At 43.0% G+C, this 19143-nt stretch overlaps 1 protein-coding gene across 1 annotated transcript in view; it reads left to right on the forward strand.

The window, feature by feature from the left end:
- Positions 1-19143, forward strand: part of LOC145407519 (uncharacterized) — a 280710-nt gene that overhangs the window by 224095 nt on the left and 37472 nt on the right. The window contains exons 78-80 of the mRNA XM_080278443.1: positions 556-7920; positions 8533-8634; positions 11185-18274. Coding sequence (XP_080134569.1) covers positions 556-7920; positions 8533-8634; positions 11185-18274 — 14557 coding nt within the window. The remainder of the gene's footprint in view (positions 1-555; positions 7921-8532; positions 8635-11184; positions 18275-19143) is intronic.

Here is a 19143-nt window from a genome sequence, read left to right on the forward strand (position 1 = left end):
CACAGGGAAGTGGTGACGATTGCTGAGATAACAGCAGATGAAGTACCTCATATTGTTCCAGAAGATAAAATGAAAACTCAGACAGCCAACAGAATCATTCCAGATACTAGAGAAACTGCTCAGATATCAGAAGTATCGACAGCAGAATCAGCAACAGAAGTTGAACAAGCTAAGACTAAAGAAGAGTTTGCAAAAGTTGTACTCAAGCCAACCGAATCAATTAGTGTATCACAGACACAGATTCACGAGTCCACAGATGAGGTTCACGAAGCAAAACGTAAGGAGGAAAAGGCAGACACAATTCTTCCTCAACAAGATTCAATCACCATTCAGGAGGTTTCTGTTAAGGAAGCCCCACAGGATATCAAGGAGCACAAACCTAAGACCGAAACAGCTACCTCAGTTTTCTCAGAAAGGGAATCGGTTGCCATTGAAGAAGTATCTGTGAAGGAAAGTCCTGGTACAATGGCAGATGTTAAGCCAAAAACAGGACAGGCAACATCTATTATTTCTCCTTATGAATCCCTCACTGTTGAAGAAGTAACAGTAAAAGAGACTCACGAAGATATCAGTGAGAAGAAGCCCAAGTCAGAGATGGCTACTTCAATCTTTACTGAACAAGAATCTATTTCAGTCCAGGAAGTGTCAGTTAAAGAAGCCCCTGGATCTGTAAAGGAAGCCAAACCAAAGAAAGAAACAGCAGAGCCTATTATTTCACCACTTGAGTCTCTTACTGTTCAAGAAGTCTCTGTAAAAGAGGCTCCGGAAGACATAAAGGAGGCTAAACCAAGGACAGAACAAGCTGAAACAATTCTTTCTACTCGTGAATCAATCGCCATCCAAGAGGTGTCAATCAGAGAAGCACCGGGATCAGTTAAGGAAGATAAGCCTAGATCAGAGCAGGCCACCTCAGTCCTGTCCACACATGAATCACTCTCAATCCACGAAGTGTCTGTTAAAGAAGCGCCCTCAGACATAACTGAGAAGAAGCCAAAGACAGAGACCGCCACTTCCATATTGTCTGAGCAGGAGTCTATTTCTGTCCATGAAGTTTCTGTAAAGGAATCGCATGGGTCAGTAAAAGATGCCAAGCCCAAGACAGAACAAGCGACCTCTATTATATCACCACTTGAATCACTCACTGTTCAGGAAGTAACAGTTAAGGAAGAACCAGCAGATATTTCAGACAAGAAACCAAAATCAGAGACTGCAACAACAACTCTGCTACAACAGGAGTCTCTGAATGTCCAAGAGGTATCAGTCAAAGAAGCCCATGGTATAGTGAAAGAAGACAAGCCAGTAGTTGGACAAGCCACCTCCATTTTGTCTCCCCTTGAATCTCTCACTGTCGAAGAAGTAACTTTGAAGGAAGCCTCAGGAGATCTAAGTGAGAGGAAGCCAAAATCTGAACAAGCTACCTCAGTGCTCTCACCCCAGGAATCCATCTCCGTACAGGAGGTATCAGTTAAAGAGGCACCTGGAAGCTTGACGGACAAAAAGCCTAAAACAGAACAAGCTGATTCAGTCTTGTCACCATATGAATCTCTTACGATTGAGGAGGTTTCCATCAAGGAGGCTCCATCAGACTTCAGTGACAAGAAGCCCAAAGAGGCAACAGCTGTCTCCATTTTATCTCAGCAAGAGTCCATTGCTGTCCAGGAGGTATCTGTAAAGGAGTCTACGGGCAATGTTGAAGAAGAAAAGCGAAAATTGGAACAAGCACTACCAATTATTGCACCTCTTGAGTCACTTACAGTGCAGGAGGTCACAGTCAAGGGAACATCTGGTGATATCTCTGATAAGAAGCCAAAGGAAGAGACAGCCACATCCTTTATGCTAGAACAAGAATCCATCTCTGTTCAGGAGGTATCTGTGAAGGAAGCCACAGGAACTGTTTCTGACAAGAAGCCAAAAGAGGAACAGGCCGAGCCAATTGTATCACCTCTTGAATCACTGACAGTTCAGGAGGTTTCCGTGAAGGAAGCTCCATCAGACATCAGTGAAAAGAAACCCAAAGAAGAGACAGCTACTTCAATCCTCTCCGAACAAGAGTCTATCTCAGTTCAGGAGGTTTCAGTGAAAGAGGCCCCTGGTACAGTGAAGGATGCCAAACCAAAGACTGAACAGGCAACGTCAGTTGTTTCTCCACATGAATCACTCACTGTTCAGGAAGTCTCGGTAAAAGAGGCTCCATCTGACATCACGGAAAAGAAACCCAAAGAAGAAACAGCTACCTCAATCCTGTCCGAACAGGAGTCCATTTCGGTTCAGGAGGTTTCAGTGAAGGAAGCACCTGGGATGGTAAAGGATGCTAAGCCAAAAACTGAGCAGGCAACATCAATCATATCTCCTCATGAGTCTCTTACTGTACAGGAAGTCTCTGTAAAGGAGGCCCCATCTGATATCAGCGAAAAGAAACCAAAGGAGGAGACAGCCACATCAATCTTCTCTGAGCAAGAATCCATCTCTGTTCAGGAAGTTTCAGTCAAGGAGGCACCAGAAGACATGAAGGATGCTAAGCCGAAAACTGAACAGGCTACATCAATTATATCTCCTCACGAATCGCTTACCGTTCAAGAGGTTTCTGTTAAGGAGGCCCCTTCAGATATTAGTGAAAGGAAACCCAAGGAGGAGACAGCCACCTCAATCTTCTCCGAACAGGAATCAATCTCGGTCCAGGAAGTTTCAGTCAAAGAGGCACCTGGAACAGTGGAGGAGGCTAAACCAAAGACTGAACAGGCAACATCAGTCTTATCTCCTCACGAATCCATCTCAGTACAAGAAGTTTCAGTTAAGGAAGCTCCGAGTGACATCAGCGACAAGAAGCCTAAAGAAGAGACGGCCACCTCGGTCTTCTCTGAACAGGAATCCATTTCAGTTCAGGAAGTTTCAGTTAAGGAGGCACCTGAAGACATGAAGGACACCAAGCCCAAAAGTCAACAGGCATTGTCCATAATATCTCCTCACGAATCTCTGAGTGTCCAAGAAGTATCAGTAAAAGAGGCTCCTAGTGACCTCTCTGAAAAGAAACCCAAATCTGAGACTGCTACTTCTATCTTATCTGAGCAGGAGTCCATATCAGTCCAGGAGGTTTCAGTGAAGGAAGCTCCTGGAGAAGTGAAGGATGCCAAACCTAAAACTGAACAGGCAACCTCGGTTATCTCTCCTCATGAATCTCTCACCGTCCAGGAAGTGTCAGTGAAGGAAGCCCCAACAGACATCAGTGAAAAGAAACCGAAGGAAGAGACAGCTACTTCTATTTTGTCAGAGCAGGAATCCATTTCTGTTCAGGAGGTCAGTGTAAAAGATGCAATGGGTGAAGTGAAGGATGCGAAACCTAAAACGGAACAAGCGACGTCAATGTTTTCTCCCCACGAATCGTTCACCGTTCAAGAAGTCTCTGTGAAGGAGGCTCCAAGTGACATCAGTGAAAAGAAACCGAAAGAGGAGACCGCGACCTCAATCCTATCTGAACAAGAGTCTATCTCTGTTCAGGAGGTTTCAGTCAAGGAGGCTCCCGGTACGATGAAAGAAGCCAAACCAAAAACCGAACAGGCAACATCCATTATCTCTCCCCTTGAATCCCTTACAGTCCAGGAAATCTCAGTGAAGGAAGCTCCAGGCGACTTCAGTGAGAAGAAGCCCAAGGAAGAGATGGCTACTTCAATTTTGTCTGAACAGGAGTCCATCTTTATCCAGGAAGTCTCTGTTAAAGATGAATTGGGCACCATGCAGGAAGCCAAACCTAAAACAGAGCAAGCAGCTTCAATCATTTCTCCCCTTGAAACCTTCGCAGTTCAGGAAGTTTCAGTGAAGGAAGCCCCAGGGGACCTTAGCGAGAAGAAACCCAAAGAAGAAACTGCTACATCCATCTTCACTGAACAGGAATCCATCTCTGTACAGGAAGTGACCGTGAAAGATGAACTGGGCACAGTGAAGGATGCCAAGCCCAAAACAGAACAAGCAACTTCAATTATTTCTCCTCTTGAACCTCTTTCAGTACATGAAGTTACTGTAAAGGGTCACCCAGCGGACTTTGCCGACAAGAAACCAAAAGAAGAACTCGCCACCTCAATCTTGCTAGAACAGGAATCTATCTCAGTACAAGAGGTCAGTGTAAAGGATTCAATGGGCACCATGAAAGATGCCAAACCCAAGACAGAGCAGGCTACGTCGATTGTTTCTCCTCTTGAACCCCTCACAGTTCAGGAAGTTACAGTAAAGGACCACCCAGCAGACATCAGTGAGAAGAAACCCAAGCAAGAGACTGCAACTTCAATTTTGTCCGAACAAGAGTCGATCTCTGTCCAGGAGGTCTCAGTAAAAGATGCAATGGGTACAGTGATGGACACCAAGCCCAAGACAGAACAGGCTACTTCAGTTATTTCTCCTCATGAATCACTCACAATTCAGGAAATTTCAGTGAAAGAGGCGCCATCTGACATCAGTGAAAAGAAACCAAAGGAAGTGACTGCCACTTCAATCCTATCTGAACAAGAGTCTATCTCTGTTCAGGAGGTTTCAGTGAAGGAGGCTCCTGGTACGATGAAGGATGCCAAGCCCAAAACAGAGCAGGCAACTTCCATCATATCTCCTCTGGAATCCCTCACAGTTCAAGAAGTGTCAGTGAAGGAAGCACCAGCTGACATCACTGAAAAGAAACCTAAAGAAGAAACTGCAACATCCATCTTAAGTGAACAGGAATCCATCTCAGTCCAGGAGGTTACAGTAAAAGATGAGCTGGGCACTATGAAGGATGCCCAACCCAAAACGGAACAGGCAACTTCAATTATTTCTCCTCTTGAACCCCTCTCAGTACATGAAGTTACAGTAAAGGGTCATCCAGCGGACTTTGCCGATAAGAAACCAAAAGAAGAAATCGCCACCTCAATAATGCTTGAACAAGAATCAATCTCAGTAAAGGAAGTTTCTGTAGAGGATGCTATGGGTACAATGAAGGATGCTAAGCCTAAAACTGAGCAGGCTTTGACGATTATTTCTCCTCATGAACCCCTCAGTATTCAGGAAGTTTCAGTGAAGGAAGCTCCAAGTGATATTACTGAAAAGAAACCTAAGGAAGAGACAGCAATGTCTATCCTGTCTGAACAAGAGTCCATCACAATAAAGGAGGTTTCTGTAGAGGATGCTATGGGCACCATGAAGGATGCCAAGCCCAAAACTGAGCAGGCTTCAACAATTATTTCTCCACTTGAACATCTTTCTGTACAGGAAGTATCTGTGAAGGAGGCTCCAGCGGATATTGCCGAAAAGAAACCTAAAGAAGACACCGCAACCACCATTTTGTCTGAACAGGAATCCATCTTTGTCCAGGAGGTTTCTGTTAAAGATGAGTTGGGCACCATGAAGGATGCTAAACCCAAGACTGAACAGGCCACTTCAATTATCTCTCCTCATGAACCCCTTACCATTCAGGAAGTTACAGTGAAGGATCACCCAGCAGACATAGCCGAAAAGAAACCAAAATCAGAGATTGCGACCTCAATCTTGCTTGAACAAGAATCCATTTCTGTCCAAGAGGTTTCTGTGAAAGATGAATTGGGCACCATGAAGGATGCCAAACCTAAGACTGAGCAGGCTGAATCTATCATATCTCCTCATGAACCCCTCACTGTCCAGGAGGTTTCAGTAAAGGATGCCCCAGCAGACATCACCGAGAAGAAACCGAAGGAAGACACCGCCACCACTGTTATTTTGGAACAAGAATCCATTTCCATCCAGGAGGTTTCGGTAAAAGATGAACTGGGAACAATAAAGGATGCCAAGCCCAAGACTGAGCAGGCTGAATCTGTCATATCTCCTCATGAATCCCTCACGGTACAGGAAATTTCAATAAAGGAAGCTCCAACTGATATTACTGAGAAGAAGCCTAAGGAAGAAACAGCTACATCTATCCTCTCTGAGCAAGAGTCCATCTCAGTGAAGGAGGTTTCTGTGGAGGATGCTATGGGTACCATGAAGGATGCTAAGCCCAAAACTGAGCAGGCAGCAACAGTTATTTCCCCACATGAATCCCTCACAGTTCAGGAAGTTTCTGTGAAAGAAGCTCCAACAGACATCAGTGAAAAGAGACCTAAAGAAGAAACTGCAACATCTATCCTATTGGAGCAGGAATCCATCTCAGTGCAGGAAGTCTCCGTGAAAGACTCTATGGGCACTATGAAGGATGCCAAGCCAAAAACAGAGCAAGCAACTTCGATTATTTCTCCTCATGAACCCCTCACTGTACAGGAAGTATCAGTGAAGGAAGCTCCAGCAGATATTGCCGAAAAGAAGCCAAAGGAAGACACTGCAACCACCATTTTATCTGAACAAGAGTCCATCTCTGTCCAGGAGGTTTCTGTTAAAGATGAGCTTGGCACCATGAAGGATGCTAAACCCAAGACTGAACAGGCCACTTCCATTATCTCTCCTCACGAGCCCCTTACAGTACAGGAAGTTTCAGTGAAAGATCACCCAGCAGACATTGCTGAGAAGAAACCAAAAGAAGAAACTGCCACCTCAATCTTGCTGGAACAGGAATCCATTACTGTCCAAGAAGTTTCTGTGAAGGATGAGTTGGGCACCATGAAGGATGCCAAGCCCAAGACTGAGCAGGCTGAATCTATCATATCTCCTCATGAACCCCTCACTGTCCAGGAGGTTTCCGTAAAGGATGCTCCAGCAGACATCACCGAGAAGAAACCGAAGGAAGACACTGCCACCACTGTTATTTTGGAACAAGAATCCATTTCCATCCAGGAAGTCTCAGTAAAGGATTCTATGGGTACAGTGGAGGATGCCAAACCCAAAATGGAGCAGGCAACTTCAGTTATCTCTCCACATGAGCCTATCAGTGTAGAAGAAGTGTCTGTGAAGGAAGCTCCAAAAGACTTCCTTGAAAAACGGCCAAAGGGAGAGATTGCGACTTCAATTTTGCTTGAACAAGAATCCATTTCTGTCCAAGAGGTTTCTGTGAAGGATGAGTTGGGCACCATGAAGGATGCCAAACCTAAGACTGAGCAGGCTGAATCTATCATATCTCCTCATGAACCCCTCACTGTCCAGGAGGTTTCAGTAAAGGATGCCCCAGCAGACATCACCGAGAAGAAACCGAAGGAAGACACCGCCACCACTGTTATTTTGGAACAAGAATCCATTTCCATCCAGGAGGTTTCAGTAAAAGATGAACTGGGTACAATGAAGGATGCCAAGCCCAAGACTGAGCAGGCTGAATCTGTCATATCTCCTCATGAATCCCTCACGGTACAGGAAATTTCAATAAAGGAAGCTCCAACTGATATTACTGAGAAGAAGCCTAAGGAAGAGATGGCTACTTCTGTTTTCTCTGAACAAGAGTCCATCTCTGTTCAAGAGGTTTCTGTTAAAGACTCAATGGGCACCATGAAGGATGCCAGGCCTAAAACAGAACAAGCAACCTCCACTATATCACCTCATGAACCTCTGACTGTTGAAGAAGTGTCCGTGAAAGAAGCTCCAAGTGACATGAGTGACAAAAAGCCAAAGACAGAACAGGCAACGTCTATTTTGTCAGAACAGGAATCTGTTTCTGTAGTGGAAGTGTCAGTTAAGGAAGAACCAACTGACATTACTGAGAAAAAACCAAAATCAGAGAAAGCCACCTCAGTTCTGTCTGAACAGGAGTCAATAGCCATTGAAGAGATCTCAGTCAAGGAAGCTCCTGGGACGATGAAGGATGCTAAGCCCAAAACTGAGCAAGCGGTTTCAGTTTTATCTGAACAGGAGTCTATTTCTGTGCAAGAAGTCTCGGTAAAAGAGGCACCTGTAGACATCAGTGAAAAGAAACCCAAGACAGAGACAGCCTCTTCTACCCTGTTGGAGCAAGAATCAATTTCTGTTCAAGAAATTTCTGTAAAGGAGGCTCCAGGACAGTTAAAAGACGCCAAGCCCAAAACGGACACAGCTACTTCAACTCTGTTGGAACAAGAATCCATTTCTGTGCAAGAGGTGTCAGTAAAAGAAGAACCTGCAGACATCAGTGAAAAGAAACCAAAATCAGATACAGCTACATCTGTTATGTTAGAGCAAGAATCTATTTCAATTCAAGAAGTTTCAGTAAAGGAGGAACCAGCAGACCTCAGTGAAAAGAAACCAAAGACAGATACGGCTACTTCTGTTATGTTGGAGCAAGAATCTATTACAGTTCAAGAAATTTCTGTAAAGGAAGCTCCAGGAAAATTGGAAGAAGCCAAACCCAAGACAGATACAGCTACCTCTACTCTTCTGGAGCAGGAATCCATTTCTGTCCAAGAAGTCTCAGTAAAGGAGGAACCAGCAGACATCAGTGAGAAGAAGCCAAAGACAGATACAGCTACTTCCACTCTGTTAGAGCAGGAATCTATTTCAGTTCAAGAAATTTCTGTGAAAGAGGCTCCTGGTAAATTAGAAGAAGCAAAACCAAAGACTGATACAGCTACTTCCACTCTATTAGAGCAGGAATCCATCTCAGTGCAGGAAGTCTCGGTAAAAGGGGAAACTGCAGACATTACTGAGAAGAAGCCAAAGACTGATACAGCAACTTCTGTTATGTTAGAGCAGGAGTCTATCTCAGTTCAAGAAATTTCTGTTAAGGAAGCTCCAGGGAACCTGAAAGAAGCCAAACCAAAGACAGATACGGCTACTCCTACGTTGTTGGAGCAGGAATCCATCTCAGTTCAAGAAGTCTCAGTAAAAGGGGAAACTGCAGACATTACTGAGAAGAAGCCAAAGACAGATACAGCAACTTCCATCATGTTAGAGCAGGAGTCAATTTCTGTTCAAGAAATTTCTGTGAAAGAGGCTCCTGGGAAATTAGAAGAAGCCAAACCCAAAACAGATACTGCCACTTCTACACTGTTGGAGCAAGAATCCATATCAGTACAAGAAGTCTCAGTCAAAGAGGAACCTGCAGACATCAGTGAGAAGAAGCCAAAGACTGATACAGCTACTTCTGTCATGTTAGAGCAGGAATCTATCTCAGTTCAAGAAATTTCTGTTAAAGAGGCTCCAGGAAAACTGGAAGAAGCCAAACCCAAGACAGATACAGCTACTCCTACATTGTTGGAGCAGGAATCCATCTCGGTTGAAGAAGTCTCAGTAAAAGGGGAAACTGCAGACATTACTGAGAAGAAGCCAAAGACTGATACAGCGACTTCTGTCATGTTAGAGCAGGAGTCAGTTTCGGTTGAAGAAATTTCTGTGAAAGAGGCTCCAGGAAAACTGGAAGAAGCCAAACCCAAGACAGATACAGCCACTTCTACTTTACTTGAGCAGGAATCTATCTCTGTTCAAGAAGTCTCTGTAAAGGAAGAACCAGCAGACATCAGTGAGAAGAAGCCAAAGACTGATACAGCTACCTCTACCATGTTGGAGCAGGAATCAATTTCAGTTCAAGAAATTTCAGTGAAAGAAGCTCCAGGTAAATTAGAAGAAGCCAAACCCAAGACAGATACAGCAACTTCTACTCTGCTGGAACAGGAGTCCATTTCTGTGCAGGAAGTCTCGGTAAAGGAAGAACCTGCAGACATTAGTGAGAAGAAGCCAAAGACAGATACAGCTACTTCAGTTATGTTAGAGCAAGAATCTATCTCAGTTCATGAAATTTCTGTTAAAGAGGCTCCTGGGAAATTGGAAGAAGCCAAGCCAAAGGCAGATACAGCAACATCTACTCTGCTGGAACAGGAATCAGTTTCTGTACAGGAAGTCTCAGTAAAGGAAGAACCTGCAGACATTAGTGAGAAGAAGCCAAAGACCGATACTGCGACTTCTGTCATGTTAGAACAGGAGTCAATTTCGGTTCAAGAAATTTCTGTGAAAGAGGCTCCTGGTGAATTAGAAGAAGCAAAACCAAAGACTGATACAGCTACTTCCACTCTATTAGAGCAGGAATCCATCTCAGTGCAGGAAGTCTCAGTAAAAGAGGAACCTGCAGACATAAGTGAAAAGAAACCAAAGACTGATACAGCAACTTCTGTTATGTTAGAGCAGGAGTCTATCTCAGTTCAAGAAATTTCTGTTAAGGAAGCTCCAGGGAACCTGAAAGAAGCCAAACCAAAGACAGATACGGCTACTCCTACGTTGTTGGAGCAGGAATCCATCTCAGTTCAAGAAGTCTCAGTAAAAGGGGAAACTGCAGACATTACTGAGAAGAAGCCAAAGACAGATACAGCAACTTCCATCATGTTAGAGCAGGAGTCAATTTCTGTTCAAGAAATTTCTGTGAAAGAGGCTCCTGGGAAATTAGAAGAAGCCAAACCCAAAACAGATACTGCCACTTCTACACTGTTGGAGCAAGAATCCATATCAGTACAAGAAGTCTCAGTCAAAGAGGAACCTGCAGACATCAGTGAGAAGAAGCCAAAGACTGATACAGCTACTTCTGTCATGTTAGAGCAGGAATCTATCTCAGTTCAAGAAATTTCTGTTAAAGAGGCTCCAGGAAAACTGGAAGAAGCCAAACCCAAGACAGATACAGCTACTCCTACATTGTTGGAGCAGGAATCCATCTCGGTTGAAGAAGTCTCAGTAAAAGGGGAAACTGCAGACATTACTGAGAAGAAGCCAAAGACTGATACAGCGACTTCTGTCATGTTAGAGCAGGAGTCAGTTTCGGTTCAAGAAATTTCTGTGAAAGAGGCTCCAGGAAAACTGGAAGAAGCCAAACCCAAGACAGATACAGCCACTTCTACTTTACTTGAGCAGGAATCTATCTCTGTTCAAGAAGTCTCTGTAAAGGAAGAACCAGCAGACATCAGTGAGAAGAAGCCAAAGACTGATACAGCTACCTCTACCATGTTGGAGCAGGAATCAATTTCAGTTCAAGAAATTTCAGTGAAAGAAGCTCCAGGAAAATTAGAAGAAGCCAAACCCAAGACAGATACAGCAACTTCTACTCTGCTGGAACAGGAGTCCATTTCTGTGCAGGAAGTCTCGGTAAAGGAAGAACCTGCAGACATTAGTGAGAAGAAGCCAAAGACAGATACAGCTACTTCAGTTATGTTAGAGCAAGAATCTATCTCAGTTCATGAAATTTCTGTTAAAGAGGCTCCTGGGAAATTGGAAGAAGCCAAGCCAAAGGCAGATACAGCAACATCTACTCTGCTGGAACAGGAATCAGTTTCTGTACAGGAAGTCTCAGTAAAGGAAGAACCTGCAGACATTACTGAGAAGAAGCCAAAGACCGATACTGCGACTTCTGTCATGTTAGAACAGGAGTCAATTTCGGTTCAAGAAATTTCTGTGAAAGAGGCTCCTGGTAAATTAGAAGAAGCAAAACCAAAGACTGATACAGCTACTTCCACTCTATTAGAGCAGGAATCGATTTCAGTTCAAGAAGTATCAGTAAAGGAAGAACCTGGGGATATCAAAGAAGATAAACCTAAGGAAGAGAAAGCTACATCAGTATTTTCTCCATTGGAGGGTTTGTCTGTAGAAGAGGTATCTGTCAAGGAAGCACCTGAATCTATGAAGGATGCCAAACCCAAAACGGAGGAAGCCACTTCAGTAATTTCACCACATGAATCACTCACTATTGAGGAAGTATCTGTAAAAGAGGAACCATCTATGATCACAGAGAAGAAGCCCAAATCAGAGAAGGCTGTATCAATATTTTCAGAACAGGAATCTATTTCTGTTGAAGAGATATTAGTAAAAGATGTTCCTGGCTCTGTGAAGGAATTAAAACTTGATACAGAGCAGGCAACGTCAATGATTGCTCCTCACGAGTCAATTACCATTGAGGAAGTTTCAGTCAAAGAAGCCCCAGGAGATTTCAAGGAACCTAAACCAAAAGAAGAAACTGCAAAATCTGTACTCTTACCTCAGGATTCCATTGCTGTAGAAGAGATATCTGTCAAGGAAGCTCCCGAGGATATAAAGGAAGAGAAACCAAAGACAGATAAGGCTAAACCAGTTGTCAGCCCTCAGGAATCCGTTTCGGTTAGCGAAGTTCGGATCGAGGGACAAACCGAGGACATTGTTCTAGAAAAGCCTGTAAGTGACACTGCACAGGTTAAGCTGTCAAAGAGAGACTCACTGCAGGTTACCGAGATTTCTCCAGAACTTGCCACAGACACACTACCAGAGACTAAAGTAGTTGAAGACAAGGCCAAAGTAACAGTGACAGAAATCCTTGACCGTGCTGACCAGGAGGATGTGATTGTTCTGAGAGGACCTACAAAGGAGAAGACAGTATATGAAGTTGTCGAAGAAGAAGACGAAGTTACTGAAAAGAAGAAGGATGAGGAAGAAGAAGAAATTGAAGAGGTAAAGATCAAGAAGAAGCCCAAGAAGAAACCAGAAGCTAAGGAAGAGGAAGTGGAAGAAGTTACCATAAAGAAGCCTGAAGAAAAGGCTGTCGAAGAGGTTACTGAAGAGGTAACAGAGGAGGTAACTATAAAAAAGAAACCAAAGAAGAAACCAGAGCCAAAAGAAGAGGAGGTTGAAGAAGCCAAAAAGCCAGAAGAAAAGGTAATTGAGGAAGTCACTGAAGAAGTCACTGTCAAAAAGAAACCAAAGAAGAAACCTGAAAAGCCTGAGGAAGAGGTTGTTGAGGAAGTAACTGAGGAAGTGACCATCAAGAAAAAACCTAAGAAAAAGCCTGAGAAGGCTGAGGAAGAGGTTGTCGAAGAAGTAACTGAAGAAGTTACTATCAAGAAGAAACCTAAAAAGAAGCCTGAAGAGAAGGTTGAGGAAGTTACAGAGGAAAAGAAACCTGAGGAAGAGGTCATTGAGGAAGTCACTGAAGAAGTCACTATCAAGAAAAAGAAGCCAAAGAAGAAGCCTGAAGAGGCTGAAGAAGTTACTGAAGAGGTAACCATCAAGAAGACTGAAGAAATTCCTGGCAAGAAGCCTGAAGAGACAGTTGTTGAGGAGGTGACTGAAGAGGTTACCATAAAGAAAAAGCCTAAGAAGAAGCCTGAGAAGCCTGAGGAAGTTGTTGAGGAGGTTACTGAGGAAGTTACTATAAAGAAGAAGCCTAAGAAACCTGAACAGGCTGAGGAAGAAGTTGTTGAGGAAGTAACTGAAGAAGTTATAACCATCAAGAAAAAACCTAAGAAGAAGAAGCCTGAAGAGGCTGAGGAAGTAACTCAGGAAGTAACTATCAAGAAACCAACAGAGGAAACTCCCAAGAAGCCTGAAGAAGGGGTTATTGAGGAAGTGACTGAGGAAGTGACTATCAAAAAGAAACCCAAGAAGAAGAAGCCTGAAGAGGCTGAAGAAGTGACTCAGGAAGTTACTGTCAAGAAACCAACAGAGGAAACACTCAAGAAGCCTGAAGAAGGAGTTGTTGAGGAAGTTACTGAGGAAGTTACTATCAAGAAGAAACCCAAGAAGAAGCCTGAGCTTAAGGCTGAAGAAGTTACTGAGGAAGTAACTGTCAAAAAGCCTGAAAAGCCTGAGGAAGAAGAAGTGATTGAGGAAGTAACTGAGGAGGTTACTATAAAGAAGAAACCAAAAAAGAAGCCAGAACAGGCTGAAGAAATAACTCAGGAAGTAACAGTCAAGAAACCAACAGAGGAAACTCTCAAAAAGCCTGAGGAAGGAGTAGTTGAGGAAATAACTGAAGAAGTTACCATCAAGAAGAAGCCCAAGAAGAAGCCTGAGAAGCCTGAAGAGGAGGTTGTTGAGGAGGTAACTGAAGAAGTTACTATCAAGAAGAAGCCTAAAAAGAAACCTGAGGAGAAGGCTGAGGAGGTCACAGAAGAGATCACAGTCAAGAAGGCTGAAAAGCCTGAGGAAGAGGTCATTGAGGAAGTCACTGAAGAAGTCACTATCAAGAAAAAGAAGCCAAAGAAGAAGCCTGAAGAGGCTGAAGAAGTTACTGAAGAGGTAACCATCAAGAAGACTGAAGAAATTCCTGGCAAGAAGCCTGAAGAGGCAGTTGTTGAGGAGGTGACTGAAGAGGTTACCATAAAGAAAAAGCCTAAGAAGAAGCCTGAGAAGCCTGAGGAAGTTGTTGAGGAGGTTACTGAGGAAGTTACTATAAAGAAGAAGCCTAAGAAGCCTGAACAGGCTGAGGAAGAGGTTATTGAGGAAGTAACTGAAGAAGTTACCATCAAGAAAAAACCTAAGAAGAAGAAGCCTGAAGAGGCTGAGGAAGTAACTCAGGAAGTAACTATCAAGAAACCAACAGAGGAAACTTCCAAGAAGCCTGAAGAAGGGGTTATTGAGGAAGTGACTGAGGAAGTGACTATCAAAAAGAAACCCAAGAAGAAGAAGCCTGAAGAGGCTGAAGAAGTGACTCAGGAAGTGACTGTCAAGAAACCAACAGAGGAAACACTCAAGAAGCCTGAAGAAGGAGTTGTTGAGGAAGTTACTGAGGAAGTTACTATCAAGAAGAAACCCAAGAAGAAGCCTGAGCTTAAGGCTGAAGAGGTTTCTGAAGAGGTCACAATTAAGAAACCTGAGGAAGAGGTCATTGAGGAGATCACCGAAGAGGTTACTCTCAAGAAGAAGCCCAAAAAGAAGCCTGAAGAAGTTGAAGAGGTAGCTGAGGTTACTATCAAAAAGGCTGAAAAGCCAGAGGAGGAGGTTGTAGAGGAAGTCACTGAAGAAGTCACAATCAAGAAAAAGAAGCCTAAGAAGAAGCCTGAACAAGAGGCTGAGGACATTACCGAGGAAGTAATCATCAAGAAGACTGAAGAGGTTCCTGGTAAGAAACCAGAGGAAGCTGTTGTTGAAGAAATCACTGAAGAAGTTACCATCAAAAAGAAGAAACCAAAGAAGAAGCCTGAAGAGGCTGAAGAAGTTACTGAAGAGGTAACCATCAAGAAGACTGAAGAAATTCCTGGCAAGAAGCCTGAAGAGGCAGTTGTTGAGGAGGTGACTGAAGAGGTTACCATAAAGAAAAAGCCTAAGAAGAAGCCTGAGAAGCCTGAAGAAGTTGTTGAGGAGGTTACTGAGGAAGTTACTATAAAGAAGAAGCCTAAGAAGCCTGAACAGGCTGAGGAAGAGGTTATTGAGGAAGTAACTGAAGAAGTTATAACCATCAAGAAGAAACCTAAGAAGAAGAAGCCTGAAGAGGCTGAGGAAGTAACTCAGGAAGTAACTATCAAGAAACCAACAGAGGAAACTCCCAAGAAGCCTGAAGAAGGGGTTATTGAGGAAGTGACTGAGGAAGTGACTATCAAAAAGAAACCCAAGAAGAAGAAGCCTGAAGAGGCTGAAGAAGTGACTCAGGAAGTGATTGTCAAGAAACCAACAGAGGAAACACTCAAGAAGCCTGAAGAAGGAGTTGTTGAGGAAGTTACTGAGGAAGTTACTATCAAGAAGAAACCCAAGAAGAAGCCTGAGAAGCCTGAGGATGTTAGTGAAGAAGTTACCATCAAAAAGCCTGAAGAAGAGGTTGTTGAAGAAGTAACTGAAGAAGTTACTATCAAGAAAAAGCCCAAGAAGAAGCCCGAAGAGAAGGTTGAGGAGGTGGAGGTCACCATCAAAAAGGCTGAAAAGCCTGAGGAAGAAGTTATTGAGGAAGTCACTGAAGAAGTCACTATCAAGAAGAAGAAACCTAAGAAAAAGCCCGAACAAGAGGCTGAGGAGATTACTGAGGAGGTAATCATCAAGAAAACTGAAGAAGCTCCTGGCAAGAAACCAGAGGAAACAGTTGTTGAAGAAGTTACTGAAGAAGTTACCATCAAGAAGAAGAAACCTAAAAAGAAACCTGAACTAGAAGCTGAGGAAATCACCGAGGAAGTTACAATCAAGAAGACAGATGAAGTTCCTGGCAAGAAACCAGAGGAGGCAGTTGTTGAGGAGGTGACAGAAGAAGTTACCATTAGAAAGAGGAAGCCCAAGAAGAAGCCTGAAGAGGCTGAAGAAGTTACTCAGGAGGTAATCATCAAGAAGAAGGAAGAAGTTCCTGGCAAGAAACCTGAAGAGGCAGTTGAGGAGGTCACTGAGGAAGTTACCATCAAGAAGAAACCAAAGAAGAAGCCTGAACCCAAGGCTGAGGAAGTTTCTGAGGAGGTAACTATTAAGAAACCTGAGGAGGAGGTAGTTGAGGAACTTACAGAGGAAGTTACAATTAAGAAGAAGCCCAAGAAGAAGCCTGAGAAGCCTGAGGATGTCACTGAAGAGGTTACTATCAAACAGAAACCCGAAGAAAAGCCTGAGGAAAAGGTCACAGAGGAAGTTACTGAAGAAGTTACCATAAAGAAAAGGCCCAAAAAGAAGCCTGAGAAGCCTGAGGAGGTTAGTGAGGAAGTTACCATCAAAAAGGAACCTGAGGAAGAAAAGGTGGTTGAAGAGGTTACAGAAGAAGTTACCATCAAAAAGAAACCCAAGAAGAAACCTGAGAAGAAAGATGAGGAAGTTAGTGAAGAAGTTACTATCAAGAAACCTGAAGAGCCTGAAGAAGAGGTGGTTGAAGAAGTTACTGAAGAGTTTGTCATTAAGAAGAAGCCCAAAAAGAAGCCTGAAAAGCCTGAGGATGTTTCAGCTGAGGTTACCCTCAAGAAGGAGGAGCCTGAGGAGAAGGTTGTTGAGGAGGTCACTGAAGAAGTCTCTATTAAGAAGAAACCCAAGAAGAAACCTGAGTACAGAGAAGAAGAGGTTTCAGAGGAAGTCACTATTAAAAAGACTGAAGAAGAACCTGAAGAAGAAGAAGTCATTGAGGAAGTCATTGAGGAAGAATTCATTATCAAGAAGAAACCCAAGAAGAAGCGTCCTGAGGAGAAACCAGAGGATGTTAGTGAAGAAGTCACAATTAAGAAACCAGAGGAGAAAACTGAGGATATTACTGAGGAAGTCACACTGAAGCGAAAGCGCAAGAAGAAGCCGGAGACAGTGACAGAAGAAATATCAGAGGAGGTCACTATTAGGAAACCTGAGGAGAAGCCACCGGAGGAGGAGGAGGAGGTTTCTGAAGTTTCTGAGCATGTGATTCTCAAGAGGAAGCCAAAGAAAGAAAAGCCAGAGAAGGTTGAGGAAGTTTCAGAGGAGGTTACACTGACCAGAGACGAGCCTGTAGAGAAAGTTAAAGAGGAACTGAGTGAGGAGGTTCAGATCAAGTTCAAACCAAAGAAGAAGAAACCTGTGTATACAGAGGAGGAAGTGTCCGAGGAACTAACTGTTGTCCAGCAAGAAGAAGAACCTGAGGAAGATGAAGTAGAAGGGGTTGAGGAAGAGTTACGAGAAGAGACCGTAAAGATAAGGAGGAGACCTAAAAAGAAGCCTACCAAAGAAGAAGAAACTACTGAAGAGGTTACTATTAAAAAACCCAAGAAGAAGGAGGAGGAGGAGAAGCCACCTGAGGAGATTACAGAAGAAGTTTCAATTAAGAGGCCAAAGAAAAAGAAGCCTGAGGAACCACCAGATGAAGTTAGTGCAGAAGTGACCATTAAACAGAAATCCCCAGAACCTACGGTGCAGGAAGAAGTAACTGAGGAAGTGAGTATTAAGAGGAAACCAAAGAAAAAGAAGTCACTTGTAACAGAGGAAATCAGTGAGGAATTTACTATTAAGAAACCACAAGAGGAAGAAGTAGAGGAACCAGAGGGACCCAGTGAAATTAGTGAGACTGTCACAATCAAGAGGAAACAGAAACCAAAGCCAAGGGTCAGAGAAACACAGGAGATATCTGAAGAAGTGGAAATGAAGCTGAAAGAAGGTGAAGATTTCACAACCGAGGAAACAACTGAAGACGTAAGCATAAGAATGAAGAGGCCAAAGAAGAAGTATTCAGTGGGAGAGGAGACAGTTGATTCCAAGGTGGTTATCCAAGAATCAGAATCAGAGCCTGAGGACATAATAGAAGAAATAGATGAAGAGGTTCACATAAAGAAGTATATTCAAGATGGTGAGGAAGTGGGACAGGAAACAGTTCAGATTAGAAGGAAGAGGCCAAAGAAACCCAAGAAGGAAGTAGACGAAGGAGAAGAAACTGTTACAATTAAAAAGGTGGATGAGGAGGAACCCAAGTCACCAGAGGAAATTCAGGAGACATTCCAGATAAGACGGCCAAAGAAGAAGCCAGCGTATAAGGTGGAGGAGGAAGAGGAGATTGAGGTAGGTGTAACACTAAGGAAAGAACCAGAACCAGAAATTGAGCCTGGAAAAGATGTTGAAGAAACATTCAGGATCAAAAGAAAACCCAAGAAAGAACCTCCACCAAAACAGGAAACCGAGGACGTCGAAGGTGCATTCACGATCAAAGTTCCGGAAGATGAGAAGGTAGAAAGGAAAACCGAGGAAATTGAAACCACAGAAAAGGTCAAGCTCCCTCCGTTACCCAAAAAACCACCTGTCATCACTCAAGGTTAGCATTCCAAGGAAATTTTATTTTTTTATCAGTGTCTAATACTCTCACCTTTATGGTTGACTTTATTATTTTATGATTTTATGTATTACACAACTTCTTGTAATTTAACCATTTCAGTACTGTGTTATTAATTTAATCCTTGTTACCTCCTCATGAATTTTACTTAACCTGTGGGAGACTTATTTAGTGATGGGGTTGTGGAAGGCTGGAACTCCTCAGTTCAAAAAGTCTCCTTAAGTAAGTAATATCATCAGGTGGTAAAAAAGGGATAAATCATAAAAGACGTTATTGAAATGATAAGGTTATTAGAAGTTTTCCTAACATGCATAACTTACTGCAAGAAAGTCAACGCCTTTTGTATGTATTTAATTTCAGCGCCTCCTTATGTATTTATTTCCACTTTGAAACGGAATGCAGTTTTAGTTTGTATATTCTCAGGGTTGCCAAGAATTACCACAAGCACTATTTGTGTTTTCCGTATTTCGTCGATCGCTTTACTCGAAAACTGGCTGGTTATTTATTTTCAGTTATTTTACCGACTGTATTTATTATTTCGTCGCATTGCTTTTCCTCTGCTGTCATTCAGTTGCCGCTGGATTTTGTTTCGAGTTTTTTTCTTTATTTGTAAATATTTTCTTTCAGCAAGTAATTTACAGGTTTTCCTTTACAGGCTTTTTGCATGACAGTAATTTGTTCTAATCACTGTACAGTATATTATTTCCTTTCCAGGCCTTTTTTTTTTTTTTTGCATGTCAGCAAGCTTTGATGTTATATATAATGTACAATTGTAAATGCTCTGTAGATTTAGATTTATATGTACAAAACTCAGCCATCCAGATACTTTGATATATAATCTTATACTTAAG

The sequence above is a fragment of the Coenobita brevimanus genome, chromosome 73 (genome assembly GCF_032717465.1).
Source record: "Coenobita brevimanus isolate Jiangsu-jjx chromosome 73, ASM3271746v2, whole genome shotgun sequence".
Classification (NCBI taxonomy): domain Eukaryota; kingdom Metazoa; phylum Arthropoda; class Malacostraca; order Decapoda; family Coenobitidae; genus Coenobita; species Coenobita brevimanus.